At 53.1% G+C, this 19,969-nt stretch overlaps 1 protein-coding gene across 19 annotated transcripts in view; it reads left to right on the forward strand.

The window, feature by feature from the left end:
• Positions 1-19,969, forward strand: part of DNM2 (dynamin 2) — a 100,417-nt gene that overhangs the window by 63,042 nt on the left and 17,406 nt on the right. For 3 of the 19 annotated variants that reach the window (XM_021083807.1, XM_021083802.1, XM_021083800.1), the window contains exons 8-16: positions 1,302-1,437; positions 3,109-3,176; positions 5,086-5,224; positions 6,207-6,293; positions 8,693-8,763; positions 10,220-10,249; positions 13,136-13,187; positions 14,128-14,139; positions 17,810-17,923. In XM_021083807.1, coding sequence (XP_020939466.1) covers positions 1,302-1,437; positions 3,109-3,176; positions 5,086-5,224; positions 6,207-6,293; positions 8,693-8,763; positions 10,220-10,249; positions 13,136-13,187; positions 14,128-14,139; positions 17,810-17,923 — 709 coding nt within the window. Of the gene's footprint in view, positions 1-1,301; positions 1,438-3,108; positions 3,177-3,783; positions 3,923-5,085; positions 5,225-6,206; positions 6,294-8,692; positions 8,764-10,219; positions 10,250-13,135; positions 13,188-14,127; positions 14,140-17,809; positions 17,924-19,969 lie in introns of all 19 variants that reach the window. The other 16 variants (XM_021083816.1, XM_021083806.1, XM_021083809.1 and 13 more) reach the window with 7 other exon arrangements.

A 19,969-nucleotide genomic window follows, 5' to 3' on the forward strand; every position in this document is an offset into this window, starting at 1 on the left:
CTGGGCCTGCTGGGCGACCTCAGGCAGGTGACCACACCCCTCTGAGCCTTGCTTTCCTCACCCCTCGCATGATGGCAGCTGCTCTGATATCATGCGGCCATTAGGGACCCTTGTGAAAATGCAGCCCTTGGCAGGAGATACCCTCCATGAGCAGTGCCACCTGCCAGGGCTTACCACCTTGTGTCATCTTTCACCAGTGCCCCATCGCCCTGCCCGGGTGGTTTTGACATCACACAGTGGTAGTGCCCTGCTCTCATTGGCAGCTCCTCAGTGAGGGCTGGTATTCCTTTTTTAGCGTCTTAGCTGTGGTCCCAGATCCTCCTTCAGGCTGCAGGCCACACAGGCCAGTGGCCAGTGGGGCCCCTTGATTCTTCCTCCTCCCTCAACGGGTGACCCTTTGAACATCTTGTTACATGACCTCTTCTTTGACCTTTATTATAAAAATGACTGCTCTGGAGTTCTCTGGTGTGGCATGGGGGGGGCGTGGGTGGGGGGGGTAAGGATCTGGCCTTGTCCAGCAGCGGCTTGTGTTGCTGCTATGGCACGGGTTCAGTCCCTGATCCAGGAACTGCCACATGCTGAGGTCACAGCCAAAAAATAATAATAATAAAAGTGACTGCCTTCATGGGTACAAAGGGTTGGCTGTGAAAACTTCCCCCCTTTGCTCTGCACTCGGGTGCCCATCTTCAGGCTCTTGTCTTACAAGAGAATGACAGCAGTGGCTTCAGACTCTACCCCAGTTCTATCTTGCAACATCCATATGCTGAAAATGTGGCTGTAAAAAGAAAAATTTTTTTGGTCTTGTCTTTTTTTTTTTAAGGGCCACATCTGCGGCATATGGAAGTTTCCAGGCTAGGGGTTGAATCAGAACTACAGCCCACACCACAGCCACAGCAACTTGGGATCCGAGCCTCGTCTGCAACCTACACCATAGCTCATAGCAGCACAGGATCCTTAACCCACTGAACGAGTCCCCAGGGATCGAACCCAAGTCCTCATGGATACTAGTTGCATTCATTACCGCTGAACTCTGAAAAAAAGTTTTTTTAATGAAAAAAGGAAACTAGAAAGTTCCTATATGGCGCAGCAGGTTAAGGATCTGGCATTGCAGCTGTGATGGCACAGGCTGCAACTGTGGCATGGGTTCAATTCCTGGCCAGGGAACTTCCACATGCCAAGATTGTGGCAAGAAGAAAGGAAGGGAGGGAGGGAAAAGAAAAAGAGGAAAATAAGTTGTGGCTTGACTCTGGACATCATTCCGGAGCTCCACCTTGATGTTTGGGTTTTCCTTTTCCTCATAGGATGGTCCAGCAATTTGGGGTGGACTTTGAGAAGAGGATCGAGGGTTCTGGAGACCAAGTGGACACGCTAGAGCTCTCCGGGGGCGCCCGAATCAATCGCATCTTCCATGAGCGGTTTCCCTTTGAGCTGGTGAAGGTAGTGCTGCCAGGGCCCAGCCCGCTCATCTCTGGTCAGGCACCTTCCTGCTAGGGCCTTGAGCCTGGCTTCCTCGCAGGTCTCAAGTTCCTGCCTCCAGGCCTGAGCCTGCTGAGGGCAGAGGGCAGCCTGGGGAAGGTATCCATCCCATCCGCCCAGGCCTCCTTACCTGAGCCAGCAGGTTAGAGATTCCCAGCAGAGCTATATGCAAAGTTCTTCTTTCCCTCTAACAGAAACCAGTACATCTTCTTTGCAAAATACATAGAAAATGTCCCCTGCATATAGTTGAAGGGGAAAAAGCAGATTATGGGGCCAGCATGTGCAACAGAATATACAGATATTTATAACATCCTTTGTATGAAGTCGTACGCATGTGTCTAGATGACAGAGCTGCAGGGATATTCACAACAATGTCAGCTCTGGGGGCTGGGATGGGAGAATTTTTTAAACTGCCAGAAGTTTTACACTTTTTCCATTGACCAGATAACACTTTTGTAAAAATCAGTAAAGTTCTTTTCAATAGGAGAAAAAAAGCTAAAAGGAGAAAAACCTCCGTAATCCTAGTAGCCACAGGCAGTGCCTCTTAGCAGCACCTGAATGTGTCCTTTGAGAATTATTTCTGTGCAAATGCAGGCAAAAAACCTCCCTGTATCCACAAACATAGCACATAAAGTCATCCATATTAATGTGTGCATATATATTTTTTAAAAAACAAATTATGTGTCTTTGGACACTTTTTTTCTTTGATTTGTAGTATATGCATTTCATGTGTTGTCAGTGGCAAAACACTGTCTTATTTTATGGATATCCCATTGTGCATTTAACCAGTCTTCCATTGTTGGGCATTTAGGTTGTTTGAACATTTTAGCGTTTATGGATGGTTTTAGCTACAGGAATGTAGCTAATTCTTGATTAATTCCTCAAGATAAATTTTAGATCACTTAAAACTACCAGGTGACAGTTCAGGTATGTTTTTTATTTTTTTATTTTTTATTTATTTATTTATTTTATTTTCCCACTGTACAGCAAGGGGGTCAGGTTATCCTTACATGTATACATTACAATTACATTTTTCCCCCAGCCTTTCTTCTGTTGCAACATGTTTTTTATTTTTTATTTATTTTTTATTTTATTTTATTTTTTTTGTCTTTTTGCCATTTCTTGGGCCGCTCCCTCGGCATATGGAGGTTCCCAGGCTAGGGGTCTAATCGGAGCTGTAGCTGCCAGCCTACACCAGAGCCACAGCAACATGGGATCCGAGCCGTGTCTGCAACCTACACCACAGCTCACGGCAACGCCGGATCGTTAACCCACTGAGCAAGGGCAGGGACTGAACCCACAACCTCATGGTTCCTAGTCAGATTCGTTAACCACTGCACCACGACAGGAACTCACAGGTATGTTTTTTAGATGTTCTCGATTTATATTGCTGAGTAGTAGCCCAGAAGAAAGTTGATATGAATTGATTTTCCTTCCAAGAGAGCAAGAGTGTTTGTTTCAGAACATCTTTGTTGAAACTGAGTTTTAATATTTTTAAAAATTTTTGACCAGTTAAATATTCTGCCAGGTGAATGCAAACAGGACACAGGAGATCACACTCCCCCCACTAGAGACCTATTGTCGGGGGTGCCTAGGTAGCTCCTTGCATGTGTTTGGTTTGTCTGTTCTCAGATGGAGTTTGATGAGAAGGACTTAAGACGGGAGATCAGCTATGCCATTAAGAACATCCATGGAGTCAGGCAAGTTCCATTCATGAGTCACCATGTTCCCATCATTTCCATGGTGCCACCCTGCAGCCAGTCAGTGCCCCCCCAAACCTCTGGGTGCCCCGATTGATTGTGAGACCTGGAAAGGGCTCCAGAGTGATTTGCAGTAGCTGTCAGTCTCTCCCTCTGGTCTCCAAGTTCACTCAAGTGTGTATGTGAGTAGTTCTGTGTGGATCTCTTGTATCCCCTTGGGCTGTCCACTGCTCTTGGGTTAAACATTGGTTAAACCTCCCAGTCACTGTGGTCAGGAAGTAAGAAAACTCACTGCAGATTTGCCCTGGGGGGCGGGGAATGGAAGGGAGCTGAGTCACTATTACAGGAACCCACCGGTGCCCCATGAGCCTCCTGGGTCCCCACCCTGTTCCGGCAAAAATCATGGCTCCCGGCCTCCAGTCTCTTGTTGCCAAGGGGTCCTCAGATCACCCCGGGGGGTTCCAGGTAGTGGATGCAAGCGTCTGACCCCCCCAGACTTGCTGTGACCTTGGCTTTCTCGGGAACCGGCCTGTGCCTGTGAAATTGCTGACCGTGCTTTGTTTCTCTCTGACTTATCTCCCCTGCCCCCGGGTACGGATGGTTTTAGGACCGGGCTCTTCACCCCGGACTTGGCATTCGAGGCCATTGTGAAAAAGCAGGTCGTCAAGCTGAAAGAGCCCTGTCTGAAATGTGTCGACCTGGTTATCCAGGAGCTAATCAATACAGTTAGGCAGTGTACCAGTAAGGTATTGGACCCTCGGCAGGGTGACTCCTGGCCTTGTGGAAACGGGGCTACGGGGGTTTGGTATCAGGCTCCCAGTGCTGCTTGGCCTTTGCCCTGCTGGTCCCCTCACCTCTCCTTCCCAGATTGCCTCGGTGTCCAAGAACGTGGCCTCTTCCCAGAGGCTGGGGCGGGCGCGTTTCGGCCTGGGTGCAACCGGGGGTGCCAGACCTCCAGATTCCAGACTGGTGGGCAGGGCGCCCTGGGACCTTGATACCAAGCTTAGCATGTATTGGATGGGGGTTTCGTCGCGCTGTCGCTTTGCTGTCTTCTGGGTAGCAGAGAGGGACCTTGTGTCACCTCCTGGAGGCCAAGCTCCCTACACCTCCCTGCCCATCACCCCTTCTTGACAAAGGTGTGGTGCTTTAAGCACTCCCCAGTCAGCCACTTCTCTGTCCCCGAGGCGCCGAGAAAGCCCGAATGCCAACAGCATAATGAGTGCTCTGTCTGGCTTGGCCCCTAATGGCCTCTGCCAGCTCCCCAGCACCGCCCCAGGGGCAGGGTTGTCCCCCTAGGCAGCCCGTCCTCTGATTCCCCTAGGTCACAGTCACCTGTGTGCCAGTGTTCACAGGCCACTGCCTCCACATGGCAGGACATACCAGCTTCCCCGCGGGCCTGGCTCCCAGGGCAGCACGCTTTGGCCGAGCAGCTGAAGTGCTTCCCAGCGGGCGGTCTATGCTTGCACATCCACCATGGCCGTAGAGCTCTGGGTCAGCCTTCCAAGGCCAGAATTTCTGCTTTGATCCTTCTGTACTCAGTCTGGAAAAGCCCACATTTGCTTCTTAAGCTTCTTCGATTGGAAGAGGGAGGGGAAAGAAACCCAGATGGTTTGGACATTATCGTCACATATAAGAAAATTCAAGGCCTCCCTATATCCATACCTGTTCGGTATGCCCACTCTGACCCATGGCACTTGTGTAATTAAAGCCCAGACCATGCCCACCCCTCAGACCCAGGACGCCTCTTGATCCAAAGCAGCTTCCGGGGCAAATGCGGGCACAGGCTCCTCCGTGCATGTCACTAACCAGCTGACTCTCGTTTCTTCTCTCTCTGTCTCCTGTCCCGCGTGTGTGGCCTGCACTGCCCCTGGGTGTCTCTCTGCCTCATCCCGCCCTCCGCATGACCCAGGACGGGGCTCTTCACCCCCGACATGGCCTTTGAAGCCATTGTGAAAAAACAGATTGTAAAACTCAAAGAGCCAAGTTTGAAGTGTGTTGATCTCGTGGTTTCAGAACTGGCCACGGTCATTAAAAAGTGTGCCGAGAAGGTAACCAAAGATTTCATTATTATCACCTGTGTACTCATCCCCCACCTTCTTCTTCCCATTGTTAGTCTTAACCCCGAGCATCTGGGAAACTCTGCCTCGGCAGGAACCCCCTTCCGTGGGCCAGTGGTACTTGGTGACCTCAGCTTTGCCTCGGCAGTAATGGTGTGGAGGGCATGTCCCATGGCGCATGGGTTCCACTTTTGCAGGTTGGGCCTCGGATGGAGGTAGAAAGCCTTTGTGGCCAGATGCATTTACTAAGCAAGCAACAGGGGTGAGGGCCCGTGCCCATCCCTGGAAAAGTGGGTTTCCAAACTGTCACCAGTGTGGTGAAACACGTTGCCAGCACGAAGACCTGTGTGTTCTTTTTTTTTTAGACCTGTGTGTTCTTACATCATGGGGCCTTTAAGAGGTTTTCCCACAGGTGATTTTGACCATTGGCTCAATTTTCCCTGATTCGTGGCCTCTCCCCAAACCGTGGAAGGTGGGCTTCTGTGTGTTGGGTTTGGTTACCACTGCACAGGCTGGGAGCCCCCAGGGTGTCTGGAGGAATGAAGCCCAAAGTGAGGTGATGGGGAATTTTCTTCAAGGGGGTCCCTCTGAGGTAGATGGCCCAGATGCTGCCTCCATCCTAGAAGGGGCCCTGCGCCCTCCCCGCCCTGGTAGCCCAGCGGCTTTCATTAAACTGTCCTGGCTCTCACCCAGCTGCTGCGTAGGAGGGGGGTAGCCATCACCCGCTGTCTCTGCCGTTTTCCACCTCGAATTGCATTCTCGAAAAGCACTTCTGCTTGTGCGTGGGCACCCTCTCCATCTCTCCAGCCCGCCGTCCCCCCACCTTCCCCTCCTGGTCTCCCAGCCAGAGCGCCTGTGAGACAGGAGCCAGGTGGGGACTCGGTGGGCCCACCCCCTGTCACCCCACCCCTATGTTTTTCCCTTTGGCTCATGTTGCCTCCCAGCCAATGCCGCCACTCTGATTTCCCCCCAGCTCAGCTCCTACCCCCGGCTGCGAGAGGAGACGGAACGAATCGTCACCACTTACATCCGGGAACGGGAGGGGAGAACCAAGGACCAGGTACTGGCCTTTTGTCTTCTTCAGGTACAATTCATATACAGGAAATGTTGGCTGTGCAGTTCTGTGAGTTTTGACAAACGCATACAGCAGGGTAACCCCCACCTCTCTCAACATACGAAGCAGTTCTGTTACCCCTCCAAACTCTCATCTTTGTGCCCCTTTGTCATCAAGCCTTCCTGGACCCCAGGCCCTGGAGACCACTGGGCTGTTCCCTGTTCCTATAGTTTTGCCATTTCCAGAGTGTTCTGTGAACAGACTCTTGGCTGTGGAAGCCTCTTGATTCTGTCTCCCTTCACTTGGCCTCATGCATTCTCTGATGTTTGAGGTGTCCCCAAAGTATGTCTCTCTGTTTCTCTCTCTTTTTTTTTTTTTTTTTTTTTTTTTTTTTTTTTTTTTTTTGTCTTTTAAGGGCTGTACCCACAGAATATGGAAGTTCCCAAGCCAGGGGTCAAATCAGAGCGACAGCTGCCGGCTATAGTCACAGCCACAGCAACGCCAGATCTGAGCTGCGTCTGCGACCTACACCACAGCTCATGGCAATACTGGATCGTTAACCCACTGAGCGAGGCCAGGGATCGAACTCGCATCCTCATGGATACTAGTTGGGTTTGTTACCCCTGAGCCACAATGGGAGCTCCAAAGTGTCTCTTTTGACTGTTGGGTAGTGTTTCATGGTAAGCATGGACCACAGCCTGCTTATCCATTCACCCGCTGAACACGTTGGAGGTGCTTTTTGTGTTTTAACATGGTCTTGTGAAGACCAGTCAAATATGCATAAAGGTAGAGAGAGGGATGCCCCAACTCAGCCACAGCAAGAGTCTCCCCTGTCACCTGCTTGGCCCAGGGCTGTCATTCTGCCCATGTCCTGGGGCCCTGCGCCTGGGCTAGGTCACTTCCCCCCAGTGGCCTGCCATGATCTCATGGCAGCTGGCTGTTCAAACCGGAACCCAAACAAGCCTACCTGTTGTGTTAGGTTGTGAGAACAGTCCCTCTCCCCTTGACATGGATGGAGAATAAACTGGCTCGTTTGTCTGTCAGTGGATTCCCCCTTTCCCTCATATCTTCTACAACCTGGAAGTTTTGTGAAAAGCTGGAGAGATTCCAATTCATTTTGCTGTTGTTGTTGGCAAAAATGTTGCTTTCCCTTCCGTGCTTACCATAGCCCCTGGTTGCCCCAGTGTCAACACTGCTGGGCTCGATCTGAGGGCTCTGGGGCCACAGGACTCAGGCCTTTTAAACCAGTGATGGCGAGCTCCCTGGTTGCTGAGCAGGTTAAGGATCCAGCTTTGTCACTGCTGTGGCTCTGGTTACAGCTATGGCATGGGTTCAATCCCTGGCCAGGAACTTCCACATGCCATGGGCACAGCCACAATAAATAAACCGGTGATCAGTGGTTCCCATGGATGGAACACCCTGACATTTTCAAAGAGCCCCATAAGATTCAAGTGCCTGGCCTGCTTTATGCTTGAGGAGGTGCAAAGTCACTGTAAAGTGACGGGAAGGGCGGGGGACTATTTAAGGGCCTGTCCCTTACTGAGATGTCATCTTGGCTGGCTGCCTTCATGCCCTTATGTTTCATTTTTAACACCCTCACCTGGCCAATTTTCCTTTGCTGTTTTTTTGTTTTTTGTTTTTTGTGTTTTTTTTTTTTGTCTTTTGTCTTTTTTGTTGTTGTTGCTATTTCTTGGGCCTCTCCCGCGGCATATGGAGGTTCCCAGGCTAGGGGTTGAATCGGAGCTGTAGCCACCGGCCTACGCCAGAGCCACAGCAAGCGGGATCCGAGCCGCGTCTGCAACCTACACCACAGCTCACGGCAACGCCGGATCATTAACCCACTGAGCAAGGGCAGGAACCGAACCCGCAACCTCATGGTTCCTAGTTGGATTCGTTAACCACTGCGCCACGACGGGAACTCCTCCTTTGCTGTTTTAATGAGGCTCTTCTAACATGCCAGGCACTACTCTAAACACTGCATATTGTGACTTATTTAACCCTTTGCCCTGGGACCTTAGTGCCCTACTCCACATCTTAGTAACGTGAGGCCTACAGCCAGGCAGTGGCCAAGCCAAGACTGCAGCCCAAGTGGTCGGCCCCAGAGGCTTTGCAAGCTTGTGACCACCATATTGGGCTGCCTTGCTCATCTTTGTTGGCCCAGTCTTTCTTTTTACTTGTGTGGCTTTGATGTCTGGAAACTCTCATGCCATTTTTTCCCTGCAGGTGTACCCTAGCATGTGGGAAGGCATGGGTGAGCCCTGTTCTCTAGCCTGGGAAACAGTGTGGTTCCAGGCCCCCCCTGCTGGTGGGTGTGGGGCAGTGCTCTGAGACCTTTCCCTCCCTGCCACATTCTCTCTGTATACTCAGCTCTGTACTCACAGTGACCCTCACTCACTTTCCCCTAGATTCTTCTTCTGATCGACATCGAGCAGTCCTACATCAACACGAACCACGAGGACTTCATTGGATTTGCCAAGTATGTACTTTTCAGGATAGTGGCTGGTGGGGCGGCACCAATGTCAGTTCTCAGAGCCAGGCCCTGATGGAGGCAGTGGAGTTGGGGCTTCCCCCAGTGGTGTGGGCACAAGGGTCTCTCTGTCAGGGGTCCCCCAGCCGAAGTGCAGAACCATCTGCGAGTACTTTATGCTTTCCTGGGCTAATGTAGCCCCCATCCTCATTGTCCCCATTGCATCTCCTATGGGGCACTCCAGTGGTTAAAGTGGAAAACAGCGGTGCCGTGGTCAAACGCTTCAGGAAGGGGCGAGGATAACCAGCGTTCAGTGCTTCCTTTCCTGCAGGACTTCTCAGAGCCTTTCATAGACTCATGTGCAGCTTTCCCAGACTCCCCCATATGCACTGGGCCCTTTCAAAGAGCGACTCAGGGGCTGCCCTTTGGCAAGTGCCGCTAGGATCTGCATAGCTTCTGACCATACACTAGATTTAAAGCCAGAATAGGGACCTGAATAAGGGACCAGAGCAGGGAGCTCGGATTTTATCAGGATATAAATATAAATGCATGTGGTCTCAGGGGTTGCCCACTGAATCCATCAACCCCCAAACCCCCGCCTCGGCGGGCTCAAGTGTCACACAGAATGCTCTGGTGGCTCACAAAGGTCTTCTTTCTGGAGCCTGATGGAAGAACAAGCTGTTGGTAGCCAACTTCCTTGTATTTGCTTAGCAAATATTGCTGGTGTGCTTTCTCGGTGCCAGGCCCCGTGATACATCAGTGAGCAGGCACAGGCCCAGGTCCCCACCCTCAGAGGATTGTTCTGTGCCAGGGACAGATGTGCAGCCAGGCAGTTCAGACACAGTGTGGTCAGTGCTGGGGTGGGGTCTGTGCATGGCCCGTGGGAATCCGGAGGGTGGCCATGTGGCCTGGCCTTGGGGGTGCAGGGAGGCTTCCTTGAGGAAGGGCCTGTGGAACCCAGTCTGGGGCTAGCAGCCTGGCAAGAGAGTCTTCCTATCCGGGGTCTCTGTTGGCTGAGTAATTCCCTGGATAGACATTTACCAGTGCACTCAGCTCTCCTGTGTGGGGCACGTGGTAGGTGAATGGAGTGAATGAATGAGTGTATGAATGAATGGGGGCACGTGAACAGAAGCTGCTCCCCCAGCCCAGGTGAGCTGAGGGCCCCGGCTGGACTGTCCCCTGCTGGGGGAGGGCTGGGGGGCCCCCTGGCTGGGGACCTCCCGTCACTCAGGCTGGGCTCTCACCCCTGGGGAGGCAGCCCACCACCGCCGCCCTGCCTCCCCAGCAGCCGGGTGTGTGGGGGCTGAAAACACTGGTCCCCCTCTTCAGTTTGCTGCCATTTTCCTCACCTTGATGTCTCTGCTTCTCACACTTCATCCACAGTTCCTTCTCACAATCTCTCCTGTTTTTCCTTTGACCACTCCACTCTTTGCTCTGGATTCCTGGGCCTTCCCACTTCCCCCAGCTGTTACTATACTGAGCAGCTGGTGACCGGGTGGGTATTGCCTGCTGTGTGCCTTTTCCCTGGTGTGTGAATGGGGGAGCGCCCTGGCTGGGGGCGGGGCCCAGGGTGCCAGGCTCCACCCAACCCAGGCCCCTGCCCTGGGTGGGTAGTGGCAGGGGCCCCCTGAATAGCCGTGGAGCACTGTCTCATGCCCTGTGCCTTTGGATGAGGATGGTGAACAAGCTAGATTTGGGCCTTGCCCTTTCAGAGCCCACAGGCTGGGAACACATTGTTCTTGAGCCCAGTTATCATAAGGAAGATGAGAGCTGGAAGGAGGAGGGGCTGTGGGAGAGGGAGTAAGGGATGAGGCTTGGAGAGACTTTCTCAAGGAAGTCATGACAGCCAGGTGACAGGGACAGAGTGGAGCAGAGAGCACGGGAGACGGAGAAGGAAGGCTGAGGCCCAGGAGCGTGGGGAGACCAAGGCAAGGTGGAGGTGAGCGGTCAAGGCCTCATCACCAAGAGGGGGCCTGACTTTGAATCACACACACACACACACACGCTGAGGTCATGGGAAATCTCTGATGGGGTGCAGGCAGGGAAATGGGGCAGCAGCCATGGGGACTGCTAGGCACAGGTGAGACCCAGGAAGCCCTTGGAAGTAGTGCATCTGGGGCCTCACCAGCACCCCAACTTCTCTGTGAGTGACATAGCTCTGTCTCCTTCAGATCCTATCGATCAACCTCCTTCTCATGCTTAGAGGTTCTGCCCTCTAAACACTAAAAACAGGGCCTGGAGAAAAAGCCCTTATAATAAACATATTGAATCTTAGGGAAATCTTTGGATAAAGTTCCCCTTCCATTCTTTTCCTTTTCTTTTCTGGCCACTCCAAGTCATATGAGTTCCTGGGTCAGGGACTGGATCTGATCCAAGCTGCTGTTGTGACCTTTGCCACAGCTGTGTCAATACCAGTTCCTTAACACTGTGCCAGACCTGGGACCAAACCTGCATCCCAGTGCTCCAGAGATACCATCGATCCCATTGCACAACAGTGGGAACTCCTCTCCTTTTTTTTTCTTTTTCTGTTTAGGGCCGTACCTGTGGCATATAGAAGTTCCCAGACTAAGGGTCATATTGGAGCTCCATCTTCTGACCTATACCATAGCCACAGCCACTTGGAAGCTGAGCCACATCTTTAACCTATACCACAGCTACCAGCAGTACTGGATCCTGTACTCAGCAAGCAAGACCAGGGATCGAACCCACATCCTCACGGACACTATGTCAGGTTCTTAACCCACTGAGTCACAACAGGAACTCCTCCTTCCATTTTCTTTTCTTTTCTTTTTCTTGGTCTTTTTGTCTCTTTAGGGTCATACCTGCGGCATATGGAGGTTCCCAGGCTAGGGGTCGAATTGGAACTGTAGCTGCCAACCTACACCACAGCCACAGCAACGTGGGGTCCTAGCCATGTCTGCGACCTACACCACAGCTCATGGCAACACCGGATCCTTAACCCACTGAGCGAGGCCAGGGATTGAACCCTCATCATCATGGATACTAAGTTCATTAACCACTGAGCCACGACAAGAACTCCCTCCTTCCACTCTTTTTTTTTGGGGGGGTGCCTTTTGGGGCCACACCCACGGCATATGGAGGTTCCCAGGCTAGGGGTAGAATCAGAGCTACACCTGCTGGCCGACACCACAGCCACAGCAACACTAGATCCTTAACCCACTGAGTGAGGCCCAGGATCGAACCCGCAACCTCATGGTTACTAGTCGTATTCATTTCTGCTGTGCCACAACAGGAACTCCTCCCTCCTTCCATTCTTAATGGTCTACCCTTTACTGATCTAGGTACAGAAGCGTACTTCTTTAACACATATGTGCAAACACACACACACACACACACACACATATATATGTTCTACCTTACATAACAGCCAACTTGAACTTTAAAGTAAAACCCCAGAGGCAGTCAGCAAAGTAATGAAACAAGATGATTTGCCTTTTCATGTTGATCCAAAAGTTCCAGCTAATAGGATAAGATAAGAAGAGAAAATATGACCCTAAGTAGGAGGAGATACCAGTTGTTCACAGGTGGTGCTAACATGATGGTCTGAGTAGAAAATCTATTAGGATGGGAGTTCCCTTGTGGCACAGCAGGTTAAGGATCCAGCATTGTCGCTGCAGCAGCTCAGGTTTGATCCCTGCCCCAGGAACTTTTGTATGCTGTGGGTGCAGCCAAAAAAAAAAAAATAAAAGAAAATATATTAGGACAAACAAGGGAGCTGAGTAGATGCTCATGAACAAAACACAAATGAACTAGCCAAGGAATAGCATAGATGTAGAAAAGAGATCTGGGACGTCAGTAAATAAGGGGCCTTGTAGAAACACATTGACCTTGACTGGGTTAGGAGCCTCCAAGATAAGTGGTGTTTTCCTGGCAAACAGCTGTCCTGTAGTCTGACCTCCAAGGCTGGATAGACTTATGCTTAGAGCCACTCAGGACCTGGGGCCAGGGCTGGGATAGGAGAAAGCAGGAAGGAACCTCAAGTTTGGCCCCCAAACACTGAAGGTCACTCCAAAGCCAGCACAGCTGCCTCCCAGCCACCTGGGCATCCAGCTTCCCATGCCACATCGTGGAGGCTCCAGGATCCAGGGACTCGGAAATAGCTGGCGTATTCAGGAGTGGCCAAGATCAGGGTCTAGCAGTCAAGGTTGAACTTGATGATACTTTTCCTCATTCGTTCTACAAGCCTGCGCTCTTTCCCTTGGGTCACCCTTTGCTTGCAGGGGGCTTCTCTCTGCCATGGCCCATAGCTGGTCCCTTGGCTCCCGACTCGGGAGAGAACCCCGTCTGGGCCCCAAGGGCCCTTGCTCCTCGTCCCTCTGGGCATCCCGCCTCATGAACCCTCTCTGTGCTTTGGTTGCAGTGCCCAGCAGAGAAGCACACAGCTGAACAAGAAGAGAGCCATCCCCAACCAGGTAGCCCACCCCTCCCCGGGCTCGCAGCTCCACCCTCAGGGGCGGGAGGGCACCAAGGGACCACAGAGCCCAGTGATGGTACCTGACTCATGGCATGTCCCACATGGAACTCCCCTCCCCGCCAGCCTCTCAAGTCCACTAAGGTGTTGATATTTGGGGAAACTGGGAGCAGAAGCTCTGGCAGGGCCTTGGGGGCAAATTTTGCACCCTCACAAGGTGCTGTCTGACAGCCTTGTCTGACACCCAAGGCCATGGCTAGAACTTGACACTAAGGAGAGGGGCAGACCAGCCCCCTGTGGTGTCCACAGCCAAATTGGGTTCCTGGCCCCAGAGAGCCTGTGGGAGGGGCCAGGTGGGCGGCTGGTGATGACAAGCAATTCTAGGGAGCCTGGGGGTTCTTTGATCCCCTTTGTTCCTAGAGAAACCCAGAGCCATTGTAAGGGGTTCTCTACCTTGATGTCACACCCCAGCCAGAAGCCTTGTGAAAATAAGAACAGCTTTATGTATGCCAGCATTAGGTGCCCTTTCCCCCCCCACCCCGCTTAAGAAAACATACCATCTTTGCAAAAATTTCTGCCAGTGTCCCCTGCCTTCTCCATATCGGGTGGGAGTGGGGGCTCTGCTGTGTATCTTGCACGATTACAGAGCCCTCTGGAAAAGAAGGGTGTAACCACTGCATGATTTTTTTGCGCTTGCCATAGGTAATACATATGTTGTTGCTTTTTTGTTTCGGGAAATGATAATGAATTAAATATTAACACCATGAATATAATTAATAGCATGTAATTTTTTTTTTCTTTTGCTGTTCCCCCCCCCGCTCTTCTTTCTCATTTTTTGTGCTTTTCCTGCTTTTTCTCCATCCCTTCATGTCCCTTATGTCTCTTTTCCTCCACCTGCTCTTCTTTGATTTACCCACAACCCTAACTTTGCATTTTCAAAGGGGGAGATCTTGGTAAGTACTCACTTAGTGTGATAGCAAATATTAGAGTACCTGGTAGTGGTGGAGACCCCACCACCCCATAATATCACCACCCCCAAATAACAGAACAACTAAAAATTAAGCTAACCTAAAAACTCCCTGCTGTGGCTGCCGCATGCCAGACTTCATGTTGTCGTGGGCATAAGCTGACTCACACAAATACTAACCTGACTGCTCTCCCCATGGGGCACCCACTGCTCCAGCACATTCTGGACACATTTACCTAGTTTCCTTTAGGTCAGGGATGGCAAATACTCAGCTCACACCCCAGGCCTTCCCCCTTTCACATCCTTGGATAGGGAAGATTTTGCTCAAGCCCTGATAGGGTTTATTCTTGCCACTGCCACCACTGTTGCCAGTGTAAGCACCATGCAGAAATTTCCCCTTCCTGTTCTCATGGCAGACATTGCTAATTGATCCAACACTCTTTTCCCCATACCTTTCCCCTGTCATGTGCCCCTGGCATTTTCCTCCCCATTGTGTGGCAAATGTGCCTTAACTGGTCAAGGAATTTTTTTCCCCACGGTAGCTTTGCGTGTGATACCCTTCCTATACCCATGACAGACATGACCAATCGATCAGAGAACTCTCTCCTGGATGCTGCCACTATCTACTGGCTCCATAGCAGATATGATGATTGATTAAGCTGTTCTGTTCCATTTGCCCCTGTCCCTTTGCCTATGGCAGACATCACTAGTTAATCCCAGAATCCTTTCCCACTGTGCCCAAAATTCTCACCACAGTGCTACCCATTGATTGGTGAATGGTATTTGCCATCCCTGTTGTAGGTAACACCCCCTCTGTGTGTGTGGCCCAGCCCAGCCCAACAGGGAAGAGGCCCTGCTCACATCTGAGAGTTGCTCTTTTCAAGATGCTCACCTTTGGGCAGCTGGCTCTCTACCTTAGAGATCAAGGCACCTTAGAGATCAAGGCCTGGGCCACCAGACCTAATAGAGACCTCCTTTTCCCCAATACCTTCCCCTGCCAGGCACTAGGCGGGCCCTACCACCACCCTCTGGCAAGGATCTTCTGGTGACCCCAGGATCTTTCCAGTAGCTAAGCCGATTCCGTACCAGTGCCTAGAAGATGCAGAAAGGGCCAAAGCTTGGCCTGGTCAAAGGCCATCACAGGAGGAATGGATTATCCTTGGGCCAGTGGTTCCCAGTTTCTCCCAGTGCCCTCTTAACTGGAATGATTTCTTCCCTCCATACAGCCCAGGGGCATGTTTCCCCGCACACCCCACAGCCTGAGAGTTTTAGTCATTCTTTTCCTGCCGGACTCCACACCCTCAGCCACAAAGCCCAGCCCTGCCATATGAGTGGCTATAGCGCCTGTGGTGTCCATCCCTGCTGAGGACCCAGGCCCCATCTGTGTCGCTTCTCGCCTGCTTCCCATGCTGCTGCTGGGCAGCCAGCCCTTCCTTCCACCGCCAGCATGCCTGCGCCCTAGAGCATGGGAACCCCACCTGCCTCTTTGTCTCCCCAACTTACCCTGGTCCCGCCCTCCCTCCCCATTTCTAAGTGCAGTTGCTGGGGCACAAATCTGGCTTATGGATGAGGAGGCCTGACCACTCCTTTTCCTCTAGACTTGGCGCCTATGTCTGCCGCCTACAGCTTGCTCCTCCCCAGGGTGGGATTTTGTCTCTGAATCCACACCCCTACCACCACCAGACTCCCACGCAGGCAGCTCCCTGGGTGGTTCAAGGGCAGAGGGACCTCATGGGCATCTCTGGGCCTGACCAGCAGCCTCCTGCCCCAAGGCTCAGATGTGCCATTCCCGGCATGGCCCAGGCAGTGCCCCTACTCCGTGTCACATGCCCTGGAGCATGATCAGGGCCCCATCTGCCAGTTCTGACCTCTGCTAACCCAGGGTGGAGCTGGGCGAGCCAGCCCTCCAAGGGAGGGGGGCGAGTGGAACCTGTGAGCCCCTTTGGGAACCAGGCTGGGCCTGGGAGTGTGGAGGCCCTGCCACGTGAGGATTTCTCCTCTGGTGAGCACCTAGCACGCACAGCCTCCCCCTGTCCCCTGGCTATCAGTCAGTGATGAGTTTAGGGACACCCACTCCAGGCCTGGACGATGACAAGGCAGGACCTCCCTTGCCCCTGGGGGAGCGAGGAAGTAGGTGTGGAACTGGGCACAGTTCCCAGATGCAGGGGCTTCTTCCTGGGTCCTGCAGGACCACCGGGGGCCTGGGTCCAGAGATCTGCTTAGCCCAAGACTGAGGATGCTCCCAGAACTTTGACTCCTAAACCGGTACATCCTGGGCAAACCAGGGTGAGTTTAGGGCTGACAGTCCCTGCCTGATCCCTGATGACCGCAAGACTCTCAAGTGCTGTCTCGTCATCCCAGGGAGAGAGAAAACTGTACCCTTGGCCTTGGCAAGGGCCTCCAGGTGACATCTCATGGTGTCTCCAGCCTGGGCAGGGACTTCTGTATGGTACAGGGGTCCCTGGGTGCCTCTGCCTTCATATACTCTTATGTGGGCAAGTCGGGGTAGACAGGATAAAGCCTCTCCTGCAACCCATCCATCAGGGAGGCTTGTGGACCCCGGAGACACCCCCCCAAAGCCCCACCCCACCCTGGGGGCACAATGCCAGCCCACCCCAGCTGTCCACAGCCACCTCCTGCAGCTTGGCCCAGTTTGTTGCTGCCTATGCCTCTGCATGTTTCCCGCTGCCCCAGGGTCCCCAGAGCAGAGTGGTGGGGGGCCCCGGCCTACAAGTGCCTCCATGACTCAGGGAACATGGGGGTGTGGCCCCCAAGTTGCCCGCCTTTAGCTGTCAGGTGAGTCTCTCGAATAGGCCTGGGATCTGCCTGCTGCTCAGATGACACGTCTGGCCAGACAAGCCCCAATCAGGGGTCTCCAGCCCAGGAACAAGATGTATCAGAGAAAAGTGGGCCATGTGGCTTGAAACCAGAGTGGGACATGATCCCTGGCAGGTCCCTTGGGCTCAAATCTTTGTCCCCAGTCCTCTGGGTGGAGGCATCCCTTATATTCTGAAAATAGCCTGTGGGAAGGGGAGCCCTGGGGTGGGAGCTGGCCTGGACTCTGGTCAGAGCAGGAGGGCCTGCCTCATTGAGCCAGGCAGTGGAGTCCAGCCTCTGTCACTTGGTCCCTGGAAGGAAAGAAAGAACCAGCCCGTTGCCTGGGTGACTCCTCCAGTCCTCTATCCACAGCCACCTTCCAGAGAGCATGGGGGGCAGGGCCCGAGGGTGTCCCTGGTACCTGCCTCTCCAAAGACAAGTGTGATTCCTTCACTGTCACATCCCATGGGACATGGTCCCCACACGAGCCTGGGACCCCTTCTCTGGGCCCTTTCCAGCTGGCCTAGCTTTTGCCACCTGTGCTAATTCATCCTAACCCTGAACACAGAGGGCCTCCCTGGGGACCCAGTTCCCCATTAGGCCTGGGTCCTGTGAGTGAGTCCCTGGCTGTCCAATGCAAGCCCCATCTTGGTTTCCAGCGGGAAGTGCTTGGGGCAAGGTAAAGGTGGGTTGCCTGGCTTTGGACTCGAGGTGTCTCAATCATCGTCCCCCATTTCCCACCTTGCTGTGGGTGAGGGCACTGGCCACTGTGCTGGGGCGGGTCGGGCTGGGTGGTGGCCGCTGTCCCCTGCTGAGCCCTGCTCTCCCGCCCCTTCCAGGTGATCCGCCGGGGCTGGCTGACCATCAACAACATCAGCCTGATGAAGGGCGGCTCCAAGGAATACTGGTTTGTGCTGACAGCCGAGTCACTGTCCTGGTACAAGGATGAGGAGGTGAGTGGCTGGCCAGCCAAGGAGGGGCGGTCAGGCAAGAGTAGGTGGGCTCCCCTACACCTGCTTCCTTGTGTGGCACTCACTCACCCACTTGTCCATCGGGAAAGGCTCCCTGAGCGCCACTGTGCCCAGAACTCACCTTTTACATGGTCCCGGCCAGGGCTGCTGGGTGTGCAGAGGCACCACTGTGCATTAGCTCCCGGCCCCTCATGGTTCTCGGAGGCATCAGGCCTGGTGGGGGCTGAGCTCCCTGGGGAGGAGAGCAATATGGTGGAGGGGAACTGCTGGCAGGCTCAAAACTGACCCTACCCTCCAAAGTTACAGCAAGGGGAGCTTTCCGAAGGGGACACGGCCTGGGACAGGGACTCAGGCTCATGGCCAGGCTGCTGAGGTTCCATTGTCTACAGGCTTGGCTAGGCCCTGAGCCTCTCTGGGCCTGTTTCCCCATCTGTGAAGTAAAGCAAGGACAGTCCTTGCAACTGTCTTCAAATCATTCCACACGGACACATCCTCATCAGAAGGATGAGGGAGGTCTCTGGGAACAGCACCAGGAATAAGAAGCATAGGAGTAGGATTGCACGCTGCCTCGTGCCTCAGTCTTCCTGAGTCTGTGGATGGGGCTGTGAGTGAGTGCACCCCACCTCTCCTCCGCCTCAGTCCATCTTTCTGTCCTGACTGGTCCATTTTATCACTTAGTTCTCTTCTTCTTCTTCTTCTTTTTTTTTTTTTTTTTTTTTTGTCTTTTTAGGGCTGTACCCATGGCACATGGAGCTTCCCAGGCTAGGAGTCCAATCAGAGCTGTAGCTGCTGGCCTGCACCACAGCCATAGCAATGTGGGATCTAAGCCGCATCTGTGGCCTACACCACAGCTCACAGCAATGCCAGACCCTTAACTCACTGAGCAAAGCCAGGGATCGAACCCATGTCCTCATGGATGCTAATCGGGTTTGTTAAACACTGAGCCACAATGGGAACTCCATCACTTAGTTCTCTTAACAGAACGTTATCGTGACTTGGTTGCCTAGGAGTGAAGCCATTCCTTTGGTGTGACTGCCTGTTGCCACTCTGACACAGGCTTCCAAGGGCCACCAGCAAGGGGCACTGTGTTCCTCATTATCCTGGGTTGTTATATGAGAGGCCCGCTGGCTGTCCCTGTCATTAAGGTGGTATTTTAGGTTGCTATCAATTTGGTCTGTGACAGAGGCCTCAAATGAAGGTATTTGCAAAAAAAGGTCTATTTCTTGTCTGTGTCCCAGTGAGCTGAGCAGCCTTGTGCTATGGGGCTGTCCAGGGCCCAGGCTCCGCCTCCCCCATTGCCACCCTAACACATGGCTCCTCATAGTCCAAGATGGCTGCCCTCATGCCTCTCACCATGTGGTCCAAAGGAGGGAGAGAGGCCCCTGATGAGGAAGGCACCTGCATTGCTCTGCTCACAGGCCCCTGACCAGAATCTAGTTTTTGCTCACCTGGGATGGCACAGCTTCCAATGTGGTCCAGGTGCCCTCGAAGGAGAGTCCAGGTTTCTCTGGTTACCTGTGGAGCTGCCCTACCTGGCATTCCTCCCTTGGGGGGATTTGAGAAGACACCCATACCTGGGGCCTCACTGGGATCTGACCCCATCCCAGGACATGCAGGCCTATGCCCAGCCATGCACATTTCTACCCAAGCTCAGAGAGAAGGCAGATAGAACTCTGTCAGGGCCCTGGGGTAGCCCTCTTGTTTAAGAAGCCCCTGCCCTGTGCCAGGCTGGCTGGCTAGGAGAGCCCACTGTGGCCACACGTGGAGGGCATTCTCTTCTTCCTCAGGAAGGTAAGAAAACTGAGGTCTGACAGTGACTTGCCCCCACATCACAGAGTAGGGAAGGGTCCCAGCATGATGGGTACAGGGCACCTGCTCCCTGATCAGTCCCACACCTGGACTATCCCCCACCGCCCAGGCCGGAAGCTGTTCTCCCAAATATGGGTGTTTGAGCATAAAATGTCATCATCCCACTCCATGAGGCAGAGACTCATCCCTGGAATGTCCTGGAACCCCAGGAGGGACCCT

The sequence above is a fragment of the Sus scrofa genome, chromosome 2 (genome assembly GCF_000003025.6).
Source record: "Sus scrofa isolate TJ Tabasco breed Duroc chromosome 2, Sscrofa11.1, whole genome shotgun sequence".
Lineage (NCBI taxonomy): Eukaryota > Metazoa > Chordata > Mammalia > Artiodactyla > Suidae > Sus > Sus scrofa.